General features: G+C 35.1%; 2 protein-coding genes across 3 annotated transcripts; one reads left to right on the top strand and one right to left on the bottom strand.

Moving 5' to 3' along the window:
- The first annotated feature begins 298 nt into the window (after positions 1–298).
- LOC110718546 (protein HEADING DATE 3A-like) lies at positions 299–4,282 on the top strand. Of its 2 annotated transcripts, none has more exons than XM_021897395.1 (3): positions 299–733; positions 2,682–2,722; positions 2,822–3,430. In XM_021897395.1, exons 1-3 carry the CDS (start codon positions 600–602, stop codon positions 2,956–2,958), a joined length of 312 nt encoding a protein of 103 aa, XP_021753087.1. In that variant the 5' UTR covers positions 299–599; the 3' UTR covers positions 2,959–3,430. The 2 variants fall into 2 exon arrangements, with proteins under 2 accessions (XP_021753087.1, XP_021753086.1); XM_021897394.1 differs by lacking the exon at positions 2,822–3,430 and adding an exon at positions 3,443–4,282 and having other exon boundaries at positions 302–733.
- Positions 4,283–13,228: 8,946 nt separating this feature from the next.
- Positions 13,229–18,359, bottom strand: LOC110718547 (protein FLOWERING LOCUS T-like). Its single transcript, XM_021897396.1, has 4 exons — positions 16,427–18,359; positions 16,256–16,317; positions 14,777–14,817; positions 13,229–13,748 (listed from the first exon to the last, which is right to left on the bottom strand). Exons 1-4 carry the CDS (start codon positions 16,640–16,642, stop codon positions 13,525–13,527), a joined length of 543 nt encoding a protein of 180 aa, XP_021753088.1. The 5' UTR covers positions 16,643–18,359; the 3' UTR covers positions 13,229–13,524.
- Positions 18,360–19,942: the final 1,583 nt, after the last annotated feature.

A 19,942-nucleotide genomic window follows, 5' to 3' on the forward strand; every position in this document is an offset into this window, starting at 1 on the left:
GAACTTTACATTCAAAATGTACATACATAGAAGGCCCTAGAGACTTCTAAGATGCACTGGATGAACCTTGAATATTCTAGAGACATCCTCTCTAGAATACTCTTCCAAAAGAACTCCGTAGATAGCTCCGGAACCTTCTAGAAGCTTCCCACGTTTCCCGGGCTACCTGCTGCACAAACTTGTATTTCGGGACCTTGTCTCAGAAAACTGACACCACCATCGTCTTCCTTGGCCCAAAATACGGTGGACCCCCAAATTTAGGCCCATTTGGACTTCATTTGGGTCTCCCAACGACCCATTATTGTGTTACTGTCAAGTGCGTGTTCACTAGGATTCTAAGCAAGGTGCAATATAAAGCTCTTTAGGGGGAAGTGCTTACCTGAGCACCAAGGCAAGCCCCCTAGCCCCGATTGTTGCCTTGCTGCCTAGTGACCCTCTTGACGCCCATCCTTGGTGTGGGAGATGACCCGTGACAACGTGCTTTTCAATATTTTAGTATTTATTATGCATAACTAACCTACATTAGTACTTCCTCTTTACCATTTTCCATCCACTTTCTTCTTGTTCAGTCTGATTCTTCTGTTTTCCAGTCTCCAACAATGGATTCCAGTGAAGAACTCTGCAAAAGCTCCAATCTTTTCGATACCCCATCTTCCCAAATTCAATCCCTTCTCTCAAACCTATCGCTAACAGGTGATTCAACCCCAGAGCAAAATATCACAACTTCGTTGAGGTAATTTCCTATACTTCTTTAATTTTTTGAATCGATCTCATAGTTTATGTTGTTCTCTTATGTATGATGCTTATTGAACTCCAAACATAGAAAATCTTTAATGTTGATAATTTTTTTTTTTATACGTAGTATAGTCTTTTATCATGATGTATGTTATATGCTAATTTAGGCGAATTAGTGTAGAAAGATGTTGCGTTTGTTAAGAAATACAGTAATTATCTAGAGTATTTCCATAGATTTGAACTTTAGATTCAAATTGACAGTGCTTCCTAAAAGTGGTTTAGCATACTATTTTATTTTTTTACACTATTCACTAACACATTGATTGACTTTTATAATTTATAATTGTCATAAAGCATTATCATCATGTGAGATCTCATTAGAAACGTCTCAATGTAAATTTTAATACTCCGTAATATTCTTTACCTAATTTTATTTATTACAAGTAATAATTTAGAGATATTAATAGTTGAAATTGTGTGTTGACAAACGGAAAATAAAGTGTTTGCAACGGATATATTGAAAAATATGTTGTTGGATTAGTTGTATACTTTCAGAATACAAGTATCAATTTTTTAATTTTTACAATTAATTAATGATAATTAGAAATTAATGGTCAAAGTCGGTCTTAGAATTTATATTTGGTAAAAAATGTAACACTTAATACATAATAAAATAGAGGGAATATTGAGGTGTTTGGAGATTAAATTATATTACTTCATTTCATTTTCTTAGTGTGGATGTTGTTTGATTTGCATGACTGTCTTTTGGATAAACGGGCCGGAGGCTACAATCCGATGATTGATTATTATCATAAGAACCCCAAAGAAAAGAACGGGAATATGCAAATCCGTAGGCAGGATAACATATTTGCAGACTAAGAAGTAATGATGTAGTTTGATGGTAGCTTAGTAATATTTCTTGTGAAGATTGTATTTTGATTTATTTTGAAATTTTTATTACTTTGTGGATTTTGATTGACATGGGTCGTAGGTGATCCAAGAAGCGCTTAGACTTGCCTGTTGGGTTTAACTGAATTAGACTTTAGACCTCCTTCAATATCACATGCCTGTCTCTAGCTTCGATGTTGGCTAACTTTGAAGTTTGTTGTTGGAGTAGAATATAGATGCTAATGAAGAGGATGCTGATATGTTATCTACCATTAGTATGCTTAAGCTTCTGTTTTACAACCCGAATTTCACTCTCAATATGGTTTGAGAAAGATTCTTCAGAACTAAATCGAAGTTTCTGTAGAATACCTTGCCTTATGCTCTATTATATTTGTTAATTTGCAGCCTTTTGCATTCATGACTGTGGATATCACTTTGATTGACTCAGCTGTAAATCTTGTTGAACAAATTGCATTAACACTCGATGTGTGTCATCTTGGACTGCATATGGTCTAGGATTGGTCAAGTTCTTTTTCACCTTGAATTTTCTACCTCTTCTTTTATCTTCTTTATAGTTGTTTGAAGATTATTGATTAGTCTTTTGCCAGTACAATGCCTCATTGCCCCATTGGAAATTGCTCTCGTAAGAGTACCTCACCCCCCCCCCCCCCCCCTACATACCTTTATATTTAGAATGTCTTTCAATGAAGTGATTAACTATGTATTCTAACTTGCGGGCTATTTGGAATTGGAAATTGGTAGAGTTATTGGAGATGTTGTGGATGCCATTGATAGTCCTGTGACTCTCAACATAAGCTATAACAATGAAATTGTTACTGATGGATGAAATTCTTTATCCGCACAACAATATTCATAGAATCTAAATGGCGTTCGTCTTACCATGTCAGCCTATTAATTTAAGTCCAAGACTCCAAATACATGCTTTTGAATTTTCCTCGTATAATTTTGTATTCAATTATGAGTTTATTGGCTGCATTTGCAGATCACCAATTATTTATTAGCTGCTTGCTAACAGTTTATATTTTGATTGAATAAAGGCTGGTGACTGATATTCCCGGGACCTCTGATGCATCCTTTGGTGAGTTTCCTTAACAATTAGTTCAACTCTCCAGTTTGCCCCCTTCCCCATCTAAATTTTTTTAAACTACTATTGGATGAAATTCTGGAACAATTTCAGATGCAGTATTGGATGCTCATTTAACTCATGTTTTCACTTCATCATGCTGTCTTTCGTTGCAAGCATTAAATATGGTGCGCCTAAGAGTATTGCTGATGGTACTCCCAAACTGGCTACCACTTGCACTAACTTCGTGATGCCGCGTTTGCCTTGCAGCAGGCCAGCATGAGCATGGTTTCTGGTGCATGAAATAATCTCTGTTTTTGTTGCTTAAATCATCTTATTAGGCCAAGATGCTTACATTGGAGAGAAATATCTTTGCAATCTGATTTTCCTATATGTTTGAGACCACAATTATGAAAATATGGTGGAAAAAGGAAATACTTCGTAGTTGTTTATTTAGCTTGTTGAACTAAACAACCTAAGCAGGTTTCCCTTTGTGACTGCACCGCATGCACCAAAATTGTGTGACATTCACTATTACATATAGTTCAAGAGTGCGGACACCCATAAGTGAAGAAACTAATATACTGCATGCAACCAACAAGATGTGGTGCACGCAACACAATAGGGGTTCATCACATGGTTCCATGAGTCCCCCTACATATGTGCTCTCAATTACTTATTGCATTGAATGATCAATAGTCACTCGGCTTTTACTTTTTTGATTTCTTTGTTTAGGCGAAGAGGTTGTTCCGTATGACAGCCCACAACCATCACGGGAGATACATCGAATTGTATTTGTGTTGTTTCAACAAAAGGGAGCGCAGACTGTTTATTCTCCTGGGTGGCGTCAGAATTTCAATACAAGAGACTTTGCTGAAGTCTACGATCTTACGCCTGTTGCTGCTGTCTATTTCAATTGTCAAAGGGAAGGAGATTTGGGTGGAAGCAGGTTGTAAGATCCACATTATATTGAGCTCTCAATGCTTGCAACTCCTTCATCTTATAATTAATTAGTACTTCATCCATCCCATAATAAAGTGTTTGTATTTCTTTAGGAGTGTCCCAAAGTGTTGTCTAAAAGTAAACATATAAAGTATAGTTGGAGACTATTATTGTGCCTATATATTATTAAATAATTACTCCCGCTCACTAGTTGGCTGTGAAAGCCAGACGACAAGAATTTCTTTTTTGTTCCTTTTAGTTTTATTGGTTTTCTGTGTTTTGTTATCTTGTAAAAAAATAAAAAAAAAATTAAAAAAAAAAATAAATTATGGAAGATAGGGACAATTATATTTTGTTCAAACCAAAGCTAATGGATGAACAACGTTTTTTTGGTACAACACGCTGCACCATGCGGCATGTTGCCAAGTCAGCATAAATAACGGGATTAACGCGCGCATAACGGGATTTATATACACGCGCTTTTCTTTCCCAAAAAAACAACTTGAAACCAATAAAAAGCTCCAGCACGAATCCCTAAACCCTAAAAACCTACAAAATACATTTTTATGCGACGATCAATTCAAGAAAACAACCACCAAAATTTCAACTCGATTAATTCGACCTAATATCGATCGATTTTTTCCCAGAAATTTCAACTCGATTAATATGATAGAAAATTCACAAAACTTACCAGATTCACAAGAATCAACGGAGATCGAAGAAATAGGAGATTCATTGATGAATCTAGAAATCGACATAAATGAAGAATTTGATGTAGAAGACGAAAACAGATGTAGAGAAATCGAAGTATCTAATGTCAGCAATGAATTCCAAGGTAAATAAAGTAACCCCTGTAAGTAATCAAACTTGAAATTTTTAATAAACTAAAAAGTAGCCGCTGATTATAGTAACCCAACCCTTATTTTTAAATAACCTATTATAACTTAATTAACCCCTGATTATATAACATATAACCCTTGTATACTTTAATAAGTAATATAAGTAACCCCTGTACATATATTGTAATAGTAACCCAAGTAACCCTTATTTTTAAGCAACCTCTTATAACTTAAGTAACCTCTTATTTGTATACTTTAATAAGTAACTCAAGTAACCCCTGTATATATATTGTAATAAGTAACCTAAGTAACCCTTTATTTTTAAGTAACCTCTTACAACATAAGTAACCCCTGGTGTTAAAAATTCTTATAACTTAAGTAACTTGTTATTTTTAAGTAACCTCTTATAGCTTAAGTAACCCCTTATAATTATGACTAAAGTTTAATCTAAGTAACCCCTTATCACTTAAGTAACCCCTTATAATTATGACTAAAGTTTAACCTTAAGTAACCCCTTATAACTTAAGTTACCCCTTATAATTATGACTAAAGTTTAACCTTAAGTAACCCCCTATAACTAAAGTAACCCCTTATAACTAAAGTAACCCACTGTGTATTGTAACAAATACATACTACTAATTTTAATTTACTTTTTTGCAGAAATAAATACAACTATTACAGAACCAAGTCATAGTACATTGACAGAAGAAAGTGGAGTTCAAGATGAACTTCAACTAGAGAATATTGCTGATTTTGCAGGAAGTCTAGTAGGATTTACAGCAGCAACTTTAAATGAAATTTATGATCAATATAAGCTTCATGCTACAATTATAGAATTTAGTATAAGAAACTCAACAACAAGGTACTCACAAGGGAAAGACAGAAAACTTATAGGAAAAGGTTTTGTTTGTTCTAAAGAAGGGTTTAGGTGTGCACCAAAAGTTATAAAAACACCACCTCCATCAAATGAAAAGAAAAAAAAGAAAACACCAAGTATCTATTACCAGGACTGGCTAGAAGGGCATTCATTAGAGCAGAAACAAATAAAGATGGAATGTTTCAAGTAGAAGAGCATGTTATGGCACATAACCACGAGTTGACAAGAAGTGTCTGGCAACATCTACACAAATCAGGGAGAAAAATAACAAAGGACAAGGCTAAAGTCATTGATCTAATGGCAGAGAGTGGATTAAGAACAGCAGAAGCATTCAGATTATTAAGTAATGAAGCAGGTGGGCAGGAGAATGTTGGACACACTATGACTGACCACTACAATTACATTTCAAGAAAGAAAATGAAAGAAATTCAAGGAGGTGATGCACAAGCTGTGATAGAAGGATTATACAAAAGGCAAGCAGAAGATAGATATTTCTTTTTCAGGTAAACCCTCCTGAGCGATAACTTAAGTAACCATTTTTTTAAGTAACCCCTGTTTATTAACAAATAACTCCTGTTGTTTTTCAGATTTAAGTTAGGAGGAGGTGAAAACCAAAACAAACTTAATGCTATTTTTTGAAGGGACTCTGAAATGAAGGAAGATTTTCAAATTTATGGAGACGTTGTAATATAAGACACCACATATAGGACAAACAAATATAACCTTATTTGTACCCCTATTGTTGGTGTCAACAATCATTGGCAGAATGTTATGTTTGGTTGTACTTTTATTGCTGATGAGAAAATCGAGACATTTGAGTGGCTGTTATCCACATTCAAGAAATCAATGGATGGAAGTGAACCTGCCTCTATATTCACTGATCAAGACATGACTATGTCTAAAGCAATTGAAAAGGTAACCTCAAAACTTGTATTATAAGTTTATAACTAAAGTAACCCTTATAACTTAAGTAACCTGTAATACCCTGTATTTTTATACATATTTTTAACTTAAATTAGTATTTTGTTAAAGTATTTAAATAATTCGAAATGAATTATTTATGGTGTTTCATTAATTTAAAAGAATTATTTTAATTAAAAGTTTATTTTAAATTATTTAACAATCTTGAAAATATTTTATTTTATGATTTGGAAACTTTGGGTCATATTATTTTATAGAAGGAAATTTTAAAGTCAATGGTATTTGAGGAAAGTCAAAATACTAATTTGAGTAGGAAATGGATCATTAAGGGTAGTAGAGGAATTTTAAGTAGGAGGGTTATTGAGAAAGGGTATAAATACCCATCATTTGAGCAAAATCAAACTTTGCCCAAAGTGGAGAATACCCAAAGGTAAACTCTCTCTCTCTCCTCTTATTTTCTTTCCCCTTAATTTTTCCCCTTCCCATTTATTTTAATTTTAAATTTTTTCACCACCACCACCACCACACACACCACGGTGGTCGGCTGCCACCACCACAACAATCGGCCGCCACCGCCAGCACAGGGCCGGCAGCAGCAGCAGCCGTGGGAGGTGGCGCCAGCCACCCTCCCTTTCCCCCTTGTGCGTGCATGTGTTTTGTATTAAAAAAAAAATTCTTCTTTTTGATTTTTTAATTTAATCCACCATTAATCTAATTATTGTTTTGGGTTTTGTGATGATTTTTATGATATTTGATAATAAGTATTTTGTATATAAATTTTCAGATTTGGTTTTAAATTAAAAAACCCCAAATTATAAACCCTAGGTTTCTAGGTTTATGTATATTGATGGAAATTGTTTATGGGTGATTTAAATTATTGAAATAGGTGTTTTAAAACACAATTACAGTAATTATAGATGATTTAATAAAGCTGTAATTTTTGTATATAAGCTACAATTATGTTTCTTGAAAGGATTTTTTATTACCCATTAATTGGGAATAAAAGCAAGGGTTTTAAAGTAAATTTCAGCTTGTTTTAGAGGGTTTATGAGTGATTTAAGGAGTGTATATATTGTTGGAATAGGTATTAATACCTCTTTGTAATTCTGGTTTGTAGGAGGATTCCAAGTGAGTGACTTAATTTAGTCGTGGCGATTTTGAGATCATATTCAAGGTACGTTTGCGTACTTGGTAATTATTTGAATATGTAGAAACATGCTAGGCTTTGATAAATTAATTCCAAGTAGTATCATGATAGGTGTTGGTTGGAATTTGTTGATTGGATTCATGTTGGTGAGTGATTTGTGACATATGAATTAGTTGTGATGAATTGGTGATTGGAATTAATTATGTTGGCATGTTAAATATGAACCACATTTTATTATTGGCATTATTGAGAGCATGTTTAATTAAACTAAGTGTTTGATTTGGTTTGGAATATTAAATAGGAATTTTATTATGATTCATATAATTTTTATTAATGTTATAAGCATGAGGAAGGAGCTATTTAAGTGTCTATGTACACGAGAATTAAATTATATTTAGGTACCTAAGTGCACTTAAGGTGTTCTAAACACCGAGGGATAGGATTTGTGGTGTTTTATGCGCTTAAGGTGTTATTTAACACCGAGGTAGTTTAAAAAGGATTCAACATTCAAATTTATGTGGTCACTAATGATTCAAGAATTAAATTGGTATGTATGATTGCTTGAATGAATTATAGTGATTGATTGTATTATGGTTTGAGAGTCATCACCAAGTCTAAAAATATGTAAACAACGTAAAGAGAAAGAGATTACGCACCAAAACTCTTGGAACGTATATACCTTGAGTATGAACATATGGGGGGGGAGTTATGCAACTTTATATTTGACCATAACTTCTACTGGGAGTACAGGACGTTGTATATTCCTTTTTATTATGCGCAGGGATTTCGCCACTTACGAGTGGTTCTTTTATATTGGTACGGTTAATTCCCGTGTTAGTACACCTTTACTGGAGCAGGTTAGGAGAAAACCCGTTTGATGCGTAATCAAATTAAATGGACATTGATATTTGTCTAGTTAAGTGTTGAATGTCTTGTATGCTTGTTTACAGGTGCAACAAGGTAAATTGTGTGATGATAGGATGGAAGCATGTTAATGTGTTTTATTACGCTTATGTACTCAGCATTGCTGATTGTGTGTTGTGTGTTTGTTTGGCCTTGTCTTTACCTTGGCCCTACGATGACCCATTTCTAATAGCGAGTAGTATGGACAAGTAGAGAGAAGTTTTTCAGGTGATGAAGCATTTTCATAGTGGGCATGAGTGAAGAGCGAATCATGCTTAGTTTCCATAGGAATATGATGTGTTTTATTTGCTTTGAATATTATTTATTTTATTATGCTCATGAGACTAACGCAAAGGTTTTCGATATTGTTTGGTTCTAAGGGCCTACAATGGTTCCAAGTTGTAGGTTGACTTTGTTTGACTTTGTTTGATTTTACTTTCGTTTGGTTTGACTTTTAAGTTGACTTGTTTTGAATGGTTTTAAAGAAAGTCTTCCGCTGTGGGTCTTTGATATTTGCCTTAGTCGTTTCCATGGTGGCGGTAATGTCTTAGATTTTTCTATTTCGTATTTAAAAAGAAAAGGGCAAAATAGGTATTTTAAAGGAAAGGAATTTCTAGGGTGTCTCTTTCTCTTTCAAGTATAATGATTCTATATCTGGTTCTTTGGTTCCGACTAGGGTCTTCTTTAGGGGGACCCTATATCTCCGTATCTGTTCTTAATTTGTGTTGAGGCATTCTCTACTCTCCTTTCTAAGGCGGCTAGAGACAATGTGATTCATGGGGCTCGGGTTTGTCGAGGGGCTCAAAGGGTGTCACATTTATTTTTTGCCGATGACAGTATTCTATTTGCGAGAGCTACTTTGCAAAAATGCTCTAAAATTGCTGATATAATCAGTATATATGAATGGGCATCGGCTCAGAAAGTCAATTTAAGAAAAACAGAGGTGGATTTTAGCAAATGTGTGAGTGTAGAAAGAAGGGGCGCTATAGCTGAGACCCTTGGAGTCAGAGAGGTAGATAGACATGAAAAGTACTTGGGGTTGCCGACGATCATTGGAAAGTCCAAAAAAGCGGTTTTTGCTTGCTTGAAAGAACGGATATGGAAGAAGTTGAATTGCAAGGATGGAAAGAAAAGTTGTTGTCTCGACCGGAGCAGGAGATTCTCAGTAAAGCGGTTACTCAAGCGATTCCTACTTATATAATGAGTATTTTCAAGATTACCGATGGTTTGATTGATGAAATTCACCCTTTGCTAGGCAAATTTTGGTGGGGTTCGAATGATTCGGAGAGAAAGATGCACTGGCACAAGTGGGATGATCTTTGTTTGCCGAAATCTAAAGGTGGTTTGGGGTTTAGGGATCTACGGGTCTTTAATCATGCCTTACTTGCGAAGCAAGGATGGCCCTTGTTAAATGACAATTCCTCACTGTTGCATTGTATCTTGAAAGCTCGTTACTTCAAGCATTCGGATTTTATTGACTCTCAAAGGGGTATGACCCGAGCTATAGTTGGAGGAGTATTTGGGGTGCAAAAAATTTACTCCTTGATGGCTTGAAATGGCGGGTAGGTGACTGTTCGAGCATTAAGGTGTGGGATGAGGCATGGCTGCCTGGGGATAGTTCTTATGTGGTTCCTTCGCCAATCAGTGGGAGCAATCCAAACTTGAAGGTTAGTGATTTAATTGATAATTCGTTGCACTGCTGGAATGATTTGATGCTTGTGTCAAATTTTTGTGCCATGGATAGGCTGTGCATTCTGGATCTTCCTCTCCCTCATACTGACCAAAGGGACTCTCGGTTCTGGTGGCCTACAAGGGATGGAGTTTATACAGTGAAGAGTGGATATTGGTTGGGTCGAATTGGCAGGTGGAGGGCTTGGGACTTTTTTCATGGAGAAAGCACTAATTCTCTATGGAAAATGATTTGGAGTATTGGAGGTCCCCCTAAGCTTAATCACTTCTTGTGGAGTTCGTGTAAAGGTTCTCTAGCATTTATGGGAGAGCTTTATAGGCGACACATTAGATATTCTAAACGGTGTCCTATTTGTGGCAACGATGAAGAGTCTATTCTACATTCTCTTTTTGAGTGTATTTATGCTGTGAAGGTGTGGGAGAGAAGTATTTTGGGGTCCTGCTTGCTGAGGCTCCGACGAGCTCTTTTGCTGATAGATTGGTTTGGATGGCAAACAAGGTGAATAAGGAACGACTAAGCATTTTTGCATCACTGTCTTGGGCTATTTGGCATTGTAGAAACACACATATCTTTGACAGTGCTGCTAGCCTGGATGCTGTAAGAATGGGTGCAGGATTTGTGAAGATGTTTTTTTATTACTGCACATACAATGCGAAAGTCCTGCCAGCCAGCAGAAATGGTGCTGCTCCAGCTTTGAGGGGCTCGTGGTGCCCTCCCCCTGGTGGTCGTGTGAAAATTAATGTCGATGCTCATGTTTTGCAAGGGCGTGGCATCAAGTTTGGGGCTGTGATTAGAGGGTCTGGGGGGGCAAATTTTGGTGGCTGTTGTGAAGCATATTGAGGCTCGTTGGAGCTCTGAAATGGCAGAGGCGGGGGCTGCTCGCTTTGGGCTGGAACTTGGTCGAAGGCTGGGGTATGGCGAGGTGATCCAGGAATGTGATGCGCTGCAAGTTGTTCGGGCTATTCAAGCAAAACAGAAGGGTGCTGCTCCGATCTTTCTTTTATTTGAGGATGTTATTAATTGCAGTAATTTCTTTAGTTTCTTTCAATGTAAGCATGTAAGAAGAGGAGGGAACTCTTTAGCTCATTTGGTAGCACGTTGGGCGACGGATCCTAACTCGGAACTTATTTGTACGAACTCCTTTCCCCAAAGCCTTCAAACTTTGGCGGAAATTGATCTAATATAATCATGCTTACTTGACTTCAAAAAAAAATCGTGTATGTCAACAACAATTAGGAAAAATGTTAGGGGCCGTTTGGTTTGCGCGGGGGAATCGGAATGGAATGTAGGAGAATGGAATGAAACCCTTTCCAAGTACTGTGTTGTTTGGTTTTCAATAAACAAAGGGAATCACCATCACCACCACACATCCCCTTTCTTCACTTTTCCAGCCACCAGGAGCCACCCCATCGCCCAACCACAACGTCGACGGAAATCGGCAGCCCTGGGCGCACCTCCCCCACCCCTCGCAGCCCCTAACCTCCCCGGAAAAAACTTCCACCACCACGCAAAAACCCTAGAAAACACCATCCCTCCCCTTAAAAACGCCGGCCAACCTTCCCCCTCCCTCAAAACCCTAGCCGCTAGGGTTTCGAGGGTGGGGGGAAGGTCGGCCGACGTTTTTAAGGGGAGGGATGGTGTTTTCTAGGGTTTTTGCTTGGTGGTGGAAGTTTTTCCGGGGAGGGGAGGTGTTTTCGAGGGGAGAGGTGGGGGAGGTGCGCGGGCTCCGGCGAGTTGTGGGGGAAGTGCGGCGAGTCCGGCGGTGGGGACTAGGTCCGTGGCGAGGTGGTTGGGCTAGTTCCGGCAAGTACAATGGTGGTGGGTATGGTGGCTAGGGAAAGGGAATGGGAAAGTCTGGGGGGGTGGGGAATCAATGTAGACTAAAAATGGGTGAACTCAAAAATAAAAATGGGTAAAGGGAATCAAAAAAGTGTCAAACAAACAACAACAAAGGGAATGATATCAGTTCATTCCGATTCCCTTTGATTATTAACCCCAACCAAACGGCCCCTTAGTATATTGATGATGAGGATAAGAAAAATACCTAAAATGGGATCCTTCCCTTAGACTTATAAGAAGTGAAGTATTATTTTCATCTTAGAGAAATAAGTTCAAATAAGAGCTAAAAGTTTTGAGTAATATTGATAGTGCCTTAGTTTGATTCAAAGTTACAATAATTTCAAATAAGTTCACATTAGTTCCAATAAGCATTACTTCTATTTTCTCATAACAATTGCACATAGTGGCTTTGCTTATGATTGCCTTCCTATATCGAGGCACAATCTTGACTCAGATTTATCAACGATGCCAAAGTGTCAAACCATATGTTACAAATTCTCAGTAGAGACCTACAATACAATCGGTGTAAGCGAACTTAGGGGAGAAAAATAAAAAAGTATATTACCAAATCTTCAACCTTATAGACAATTTTTTTTTAATGATAATAGAAATAAATTGAAAGGAACTAAATTCATGTAAGTTGTGGGAGAAAAGACTCTTACAAAAGGAGAGGACTTATTTGAAACCTAAAAAACAATAATCCATCAAAACTAAAAAAAACAAATTATTGGGGTCTATCACCGATAAAATGTAGGAAACCCGGCCCCTGCATAAATAATTGAGAGGACTAAAGTATTGAGTATGTGGAATAAATCTATTAAGGAAAATTATATGACTGGGAAAGTAGTAAATTACCACTATTGACGTGATGGTTCGAACCAATAAATGAGTGTATTGAAATTTTATGTTCGATTAGCTGAAAACTTTGCAACTTTTTCTTATGCGAAGTATTTTAATTACCTCACCAATATCTTTTTCTTCCTAATATTTAGTTAGAAGTGTTAAGTTCTTAGCTTTAAAAAACTATCGATCGGTCAAAGTAATTTTTTTTTTTTTTTTTTTTTTTTTGGGGTGAAGGTCAAAGTAAATTTTAACATACAACTAAGCATTTAAGTACAAACAATTGTTGAAGTAAAATAGATTGAATAATACCCGTATTTGTGGTACCCCATAATTGTGATAGCTTTTACAAATACCATTCCATAATAATAGTATGTATTAATGTATAATTATCAAACACACCTAGAAGTAAACAAATGAAACAAGTACAAGTATGTAAAATAAAATCACTACTTTTGTTTAAGCTTATGAAAGAGTATTGTATCATGAAAAAAAAAAAAAAAAAGAATAAGCAAGATATATAGATAATAACTATTGCATATGATAAATGTTACTCTGTACTGTAACGATTACACTTTCCATAGAATAATTTTGCCTATTTTGTTATTGTGATTTATTACAATTCACAAAATAAAAATTAGGCAAATATGTGATTAAATCGAGGGTACATAATATTGTAGACCGACCATTGTATTATTTATATAAATGTAGAATAGATCATCATTAAAATTAAAGGTGTGTCTTCAAATGTCTTCATCGGTGCAAAATAAACGAGTAAGTTGCAGGAGAAGCATTAGAGAGGTCAATATAATGTGGTTTTTACAACCTCCTTCCACCACAACCTCCTTCCCTTTGACAATTGAAATAGACAGCAGCAACTGGTAAGCCAAGGTTGTAGAGTTCAGCAAAGTCTCTTGTGATGAAATTCGGGCGCCACCCGGGAGCATAAACAGTTTGCCTTCCGAGTTGTTGAAACAATACGAACACGAATCGATGTATTCCCTGGGATGGCCGTGGGCTCTCATAACAAACCACCTCTTGACCTAAACAAAGAATAGTAGATAAAAAACCTTGAGTGAGTATTGATCATCCAATGCAATGACAAACTAAATAATTGAGAGTCTATGATAAATGCACTTGTGGAATTGTGTGATGAACCCTAGCGGCCTAGCTAGCTTAGCCGACCATGTGCACCACACATCTTGTTGGTTACATGCATTACACAAATATATTTATTTAAACTTTTGTCTAGCATGAAGGTCATCACCACCTATTAGTTTACCAAAAAAAATCTTTCCTCACATTCAAAATACAGGGCCCATTTCAGTAGATACTCGGTAAAAAAAAAAAAAAATACAAATTAATCCTCTCTTTTCGTCCCTTAATACTAATTAACCGCATGCAATTCGAGATTTATAATTATATACCCCTACTCTAATATGACAAGAGGACCAGAGGAGTGCACACGCGAGTGATCAATAATTGCTAGGAACGAACATAAATGAATACCCATATGTTCAACTCATTATTGGTACAAAAGAAACAAAAGAGAGGGATTGGAAGTTTGGAACTACTCAGCTCGTTCCTTTGGCTATAATAGTCAACTTGTATCATTGATCTTGTGCAAAAAAGAACTATAAATACAAACTCCCTCATAGTTACACAAGCAGAAGAAATAACCTAATAAGGCAAAAACACAACTACTTGTAATACGTTTATCTTTCATAATTATGGACTTAAACATATAGTAGTAGAAAATTAGAATGCATAAACAGCTAAATATCCAATTATATTCATCTCTCTCTATCTTTCTCCTCAATCTGCACTTGTTAGTTTCAGACTTTATGTCTTTCAGACAGGATGCAACATAATCGCAAAATGTTTCATGCACCAGCACCAGACCATGGTGCTAACGGTACGTTTTAGTCGCTCATACGATGATACTCTTAGGTGCATTATATAATGTATGCTTAATGAAGGATGGCATAAGAAATCCACATTATTAAATGTGCATGCAATACTATGCTATGCATCTGAACTAATTGTTGATGATTAAGGAATTGAAACTCACCAAAGGTTGCTCCAGTGGTCCCAGGAATATCAGTCACCAGCCTTATATACAAACAAAATTCAACTAGTTAGCAACCATTTAGTACTAATTATTGTGACCTGCAATTCAATTGCATGCCGCCAATTATATATGTGTGCCAAATTCATCAAGCTAGGCAGTATTTTTGTAAGATTTTGATCCAATGAATTGACTTTTGAACTGAGTTTTGAGACCATATATATATAGCTTGAATCCATGTTCATTTTATATTAGAATCATTAGACTTGTGAAGAGTCGATTCAATAGGTCCTGTGCAATTATATATAATCGAAAATCTTCTTAATCAAATCATTTAAAATCGAGTTCTTGAAGGAGCTAATTAGATATAGAGGTCTTAATTAGAAATAGAGGTCTTGTTAGAATCGAACCTCTAGAAACCATGCAGAACAGTTTGGTCATTAGTCAATAGAAAGAGATCATTTGCATTATATATGACTGACGACTATTATTATTCCATTTTTATTTTATAATTTGACTAGGTATGGGCCGGGTTTTGGGCTGCTGCATACCCCATGCTCGTCCCCCAACACCTCCACGAGGGCTCGAACTCGTGATCAATTGGCTCCACCTTGAGACTTGACTCGACTATTACAAGTACCATTTTCATTGTCACAACGCAGTAGACTCGAATATTTAATATGCTTCTATGCATGGTTGTAACTTGCAACTTGCAAAATGCAACATATATATTCCTTTATGTCATGAGTGAGTAAGAAGTGAGCATGCATGACTAGGGTTTTAACTTTTTAGAGCTTAATGAACGAGATTTCAGAAGAAATATTACCTCCATCACATCACTAGAAAAACTATATAATCTGGATATTGAGAACTTCGAGAGTTTTTAGTTAGAAGTGAGCATGCATGACTAGGCTATGGACTTGTCCTAGTCCTATTAGACTTAGAATTAGTTAGAATTAGTTTTTAGTCTATAAATAGTTTTTAGGACTAGGACAAGTCCATAGCCTTTAGCCCCGAGTAACTCAAATAGGAAAACTAATTCTACTTAGATTCAGAAACTAATTCCAATTCTACTTAGATTAGGAAACTAATTCTACTTAGTCTATAATTTCTAAAATAAATAAAATTAATACTAAGTGCTTAAACCAAGAAAAATCCTTTCAAGTGAAAGGTAAAAACTTCCAAGCAAAAACTAATTAAAAACCACTAAGTAGAGTAAGTAGAGTGATCCGGAACTTGAGCTTGTACTAAACACCAAGTTCCTTAGCTTGAACCGTCCAAGAACCGCCAATTTGTAGCTTCTAATGAGTTAATGTTCAAGTTTAGGTTTTCCTTGTAAGGATTTAACAAACTCTCGAAGTTCTCAATATTCGGATCACTATAGTATTTTATCTTAAAACAAAGAATTATTGTATAAACTGAAAGAAAATGGTAGTAAAAATTGAAATATATGTGAAAGTTGTCATAGGTCGGTCTACTTACCAGTGCAAATACTCCCTAAGATGTGGGTTACTTGGGCTAGGAGCATCAGGATCTACCATTACCTATATATAGAAAGGACCAAATTCAGAAATGAAGACCGATCAAAGAAAGAACAACAATTAATTTAATGCACGGGATGTTTATATATATTAAGGGGTCACATCGACTTACCAAGGTGTAGAAAGTCCTAAGGTCATCGCCTCCAACCTCGACCCTAGGCTGACTATCAACTTGAGAGGGCCTAAACTCACCTCCAGTAGTAACAATACGATTGTTATAGCTGACTCGGAGAGTTACAGACCTGTTGAAAGGATCCAATACATCTCCAATAACGCGACCTATTTCTAATGGATCTCTTGGTGCACTTGTTGAAGCTGTTCTAGGCATTATTAGTTATATACTTATATCCTCACTTTAACTTATATAATAAGCTAGCTGACTACCTAAGTATATATGTAGAGAAATTATGAACTTGGACAAAATAAGTCATCCAAGTGTACACTTATATACTGTTTTTTTTTATCTTACCTTAGCTTAGCTTTTCATGTTGGGATGTTCCATCAATTAGTAAACTATATCTAGGTAGTTTTCAGCATAACTCTTACTGTCTATCAAAATACTAAGGTCCACTTACTTTCCATAAATTGTAAGTGATGGACCAGCTGTGATAGATTCTTCTTAGTAGAATTTAAGTCGGTTCAGAAACCTAAATAAACATGCGGAGGTTCTAATAAAAAAGCTCGACTTTATTAAGGTTTGTTTTTTTATCTCCTCAATTAAAAATGTAAACGTAACTATATATGATCTTCTCGATCTTTTATTTAAAAAATTTACCATATAACGGTTGTGTTGTATTTGGTGGTCAGTCACAAGAGAAAACTAGAATACCATTTTCTTTTGGTGGTATGTACTAAAATTACATAACCTACCCCCCCCCCCCTCAAAATTAAAGTTTGTTTTAATTTTTTTTTTCTAGATACATGTTGTTTTTTACAATATTTATGCAGTCTCATCCTTATAATCAAAATATAAAGTGTTAAAAGATAAAGTTTTATGCCAAATCTTACCCCTTTTTCAACTTATATTGTTTATTCGAATATGGGCAGATGTGTCATTTTATATGATCTTTACACCTATACAACATTTAGATAGTGTTTGACAATTGGTTTAAAAGGACTACTTGAAAAGTAAAAGAGTGAGTTTTTTTTTTAATGAACAACCATAGTAATAGTAACAATAATAAAAATAACTAAAACTAAATAATTTAGTCTAACGACTTATGCCAAAACAAATAGTTGGTCAAACCCAAGTAAAACACCCAATAACCAATATCTATTTCAAAATACCAACTTAATCTATCTATGATCCAAGGATGTAAAGTACGAAGTAGTTGATTAATGCATCACGTTGCACTTTGTCAACGATAAGACGATTGCATAGGATAGATTATGTGCGGCTTGTGTGCCGTACTAAATAACCTCCCACAAATTGAGAGAGTTTTTAAATTTGTGAAACTCAAAGAAGAGAAAGAGAATTCTTATTTTTGAGAATTCTCATATTATTGATTTTTTTTTTTTTTTTTTTGGTATTAATTTGGGTAGTGGAAAGTGATTTATTGAATCTAATCATAAGTTTGAAAAATTGACAACAATGTTGGGTCTTAATTTAGGACTCCTAGCAAACTTACTTTCATACTAATTTATCGATTAACCATCATCGTTAATTAATGGCGGGTAAAAACATGTATAAAGTTGCAATTTAATCATTCTGCTCGAACAAAAAATATACTCCGTATAATTAATGACTATCTTAAATGAGTACATCATAGCCCAAAAAAAAAAAAAAAAAAAAAAGAAAAAAAAAAGTGTACACCTGATGAGTATTACATGTTAACTTTGTAATATCCTTTGTTGGAGCAAGAGCGAAGCTGGAGCCGAACCAGCCGATCGAGTGGGCTTAGCTAAGGCGGGCACGGGCGGCTTGTCCGAGCGGGTGGATCTTGAAGCGAAGCAGGTGCATGTTAATGAGGCTTGTTGCTAAGGCGGGCACAGCTGCACATTTTTGTTTAGTTCATTCTAGTTTCTGGGCATGATTGTTTAGAAAAGTAAATGATGGTTTTGTGAATTTACTACTAGGAAATTAAGTTGAACAAAATCCCTCAACTAACTTTCCTAGTGTACTAGGTGTCGTGTCATGCTATGGGAGGTTAATGATATGTGTTGATTTCCTAAAGTGGATTTGTAGGCCAATCTATAAAGGCCGTTAGAAACTTAGAATTTCGTATTATTATTATTATTATTATTATTATTATTATTATTATTATTATTATTATTATGTTGAAAAGTAGTGAAATTTGCTTTGAGAGGCCTCAAAGATTAACTATGAGAGAGCTAAGTGTGTAGCTAATTGTTGATTTATGTGTAAACCAAGTTTAAGGACTGTATTTCTCAGACCAAGTTGATGGATCGTCGTCAACTTTGCTTGTTGTCCTTGAATTAGGAAAGTTTAGTTTTGGCGTTCTCGATAAACTAGTTGTATTTTATTATTCTTTTATTTTTTTTTTTACTTTATTGGTTTTCCCTGAGCTAGGAGGACATTTAATTTACATTATTTTATAGAAATTTCTATTGTTTATTTCTCCACTAGAATTTTATACTTTTGACTATTGAAAAATATCGCTACTTTTCGTAAGTATTTCAACAAAATTTGCATTGACTCATCTAAAACATAATGTTATTTTACCTAAACTATTTGTTTTTTTTTTTTTAAGAATACCTAAACTTCTTTTTAACTAAAGAAAACATAGACAAATTAAATTAACGTGCACTTAATCATTGTGGCAAGCGAAATCCTTTCACTTATGTTAGCAATGAGATCAAACAACACCTTCTAGGCATATCCATCATAAGAAGAGATCTAAAAAAACTAACATGTAAATTTTCCAAGTCCAAACAATGTATGTGTAAGTATAGTACATTTCCAAAATAATTAACTTCACCATATGAGGCCTCAAGTCATATCAAAAACACAAATCAAGCATAAATTTCATCAGCATGAACACCAAGAAAAGAAAAGATTTAAAGAAAAAAAAAAAAGTTGATAATACATGCAAAAATCTCTAGAACCAATCAAAAAGAATTAGTGACAAACTTTATTCCTTTTCCCTAAATTAGTCTATCAGAATACTAACAGCTATTGGTAAATTTCCAATTCTATACAAATTTAACTAAAAGAATTAGTGACAAACTTTTATTCCTTTTCCCTAAGCTAGTCTATCAGAATACTAACAGCTATTGGTGAATTTCCAGTTCTATACAAATTTAACTAAAAGAATTAGTGACAAACTTTATTCCTTTTCCCTAAGCTAGTCTATCAGAATACTAACAGCTATTGGTGAATTTCCAGTTCTATACAAATTTAGCTAAAGATAATTATGCGATGGCTAATTTATGCTAATTTGATGGAGTTTTTAAGATAAAACAAGAGTTCTAACCCGATTTTATACTTTTCTTCATATTACATTAAACAATTAGGCCAAAAGTGTGATATATACATTGAATAATTAAAGGTAACGCCTCTTATTAAGCAGGAATTTATCAATGGAATATGGCTAATTGCGTGGGAAATTATTAGTATATTTGCAGACGTATAATATTGAACATACTCTATTTTACTGAACATACTCTA

This window comes from Chenopodium quinoa, unplaced genomic scaffold (genome assembly GCF_001683475.1).
Source record: "Chenopodium quinoa cultivar QQ74 unplaced genomic scaffold, ASM168347v1, whole genome shotgun sequence".
Lineage (NCBI taxonomy): Eukaryota > Viridiplantae > Streptophyta > Magnoliopsida > Caryophyllales > Amaranthaceae > Chenopodium > Chenopodium quinoa.

Bases quoted from the DNA above. Each gene is read 5' to 3' on its own strand.
- LOC110718546 (XM_021897394.1), top strand. From the start codon at position 600: ATGGATTCCAGTGAAGAACTCTGCAAAAGCTCCAATCTTTTCGATACC. The intron at 734-2,681 runs GTAATTTCCTAT...GATTGAATAAAG, and splicing joins AATATCACAACTTCGTTGAG to GCTGGTGACTGATATTCCCG. The intron at 2,723-3,442 runs GTGAGTTTCCTT...TTCTTTGTTTAG, and splicing joins GACCTCTGATGCATCCTTTG to GCGAAGAGGTTGTTCCGTAT.
- LOC110718547 (XM_021897396.1), bottom strand. From the start codon at position 16,642: ATGCCTAGAACAGCTTCAACAAGTGCACCAAGAGATCCATTAGAAATA. The intron at 16,318-16,426 runs GTAAGTCGATGT...TTCTATATATAG, and splicing joins TTAGGACTTTCTACACCTTG to GTAATGGTAGATCCTGATGC. The intron at 14,818-16,255 runs GTAAGTAGACCG...TTTGTATATAAG, and splicing joins CTTAGGGAGTATTTGCACTG to GCTGGTGACTGATATTCCTG.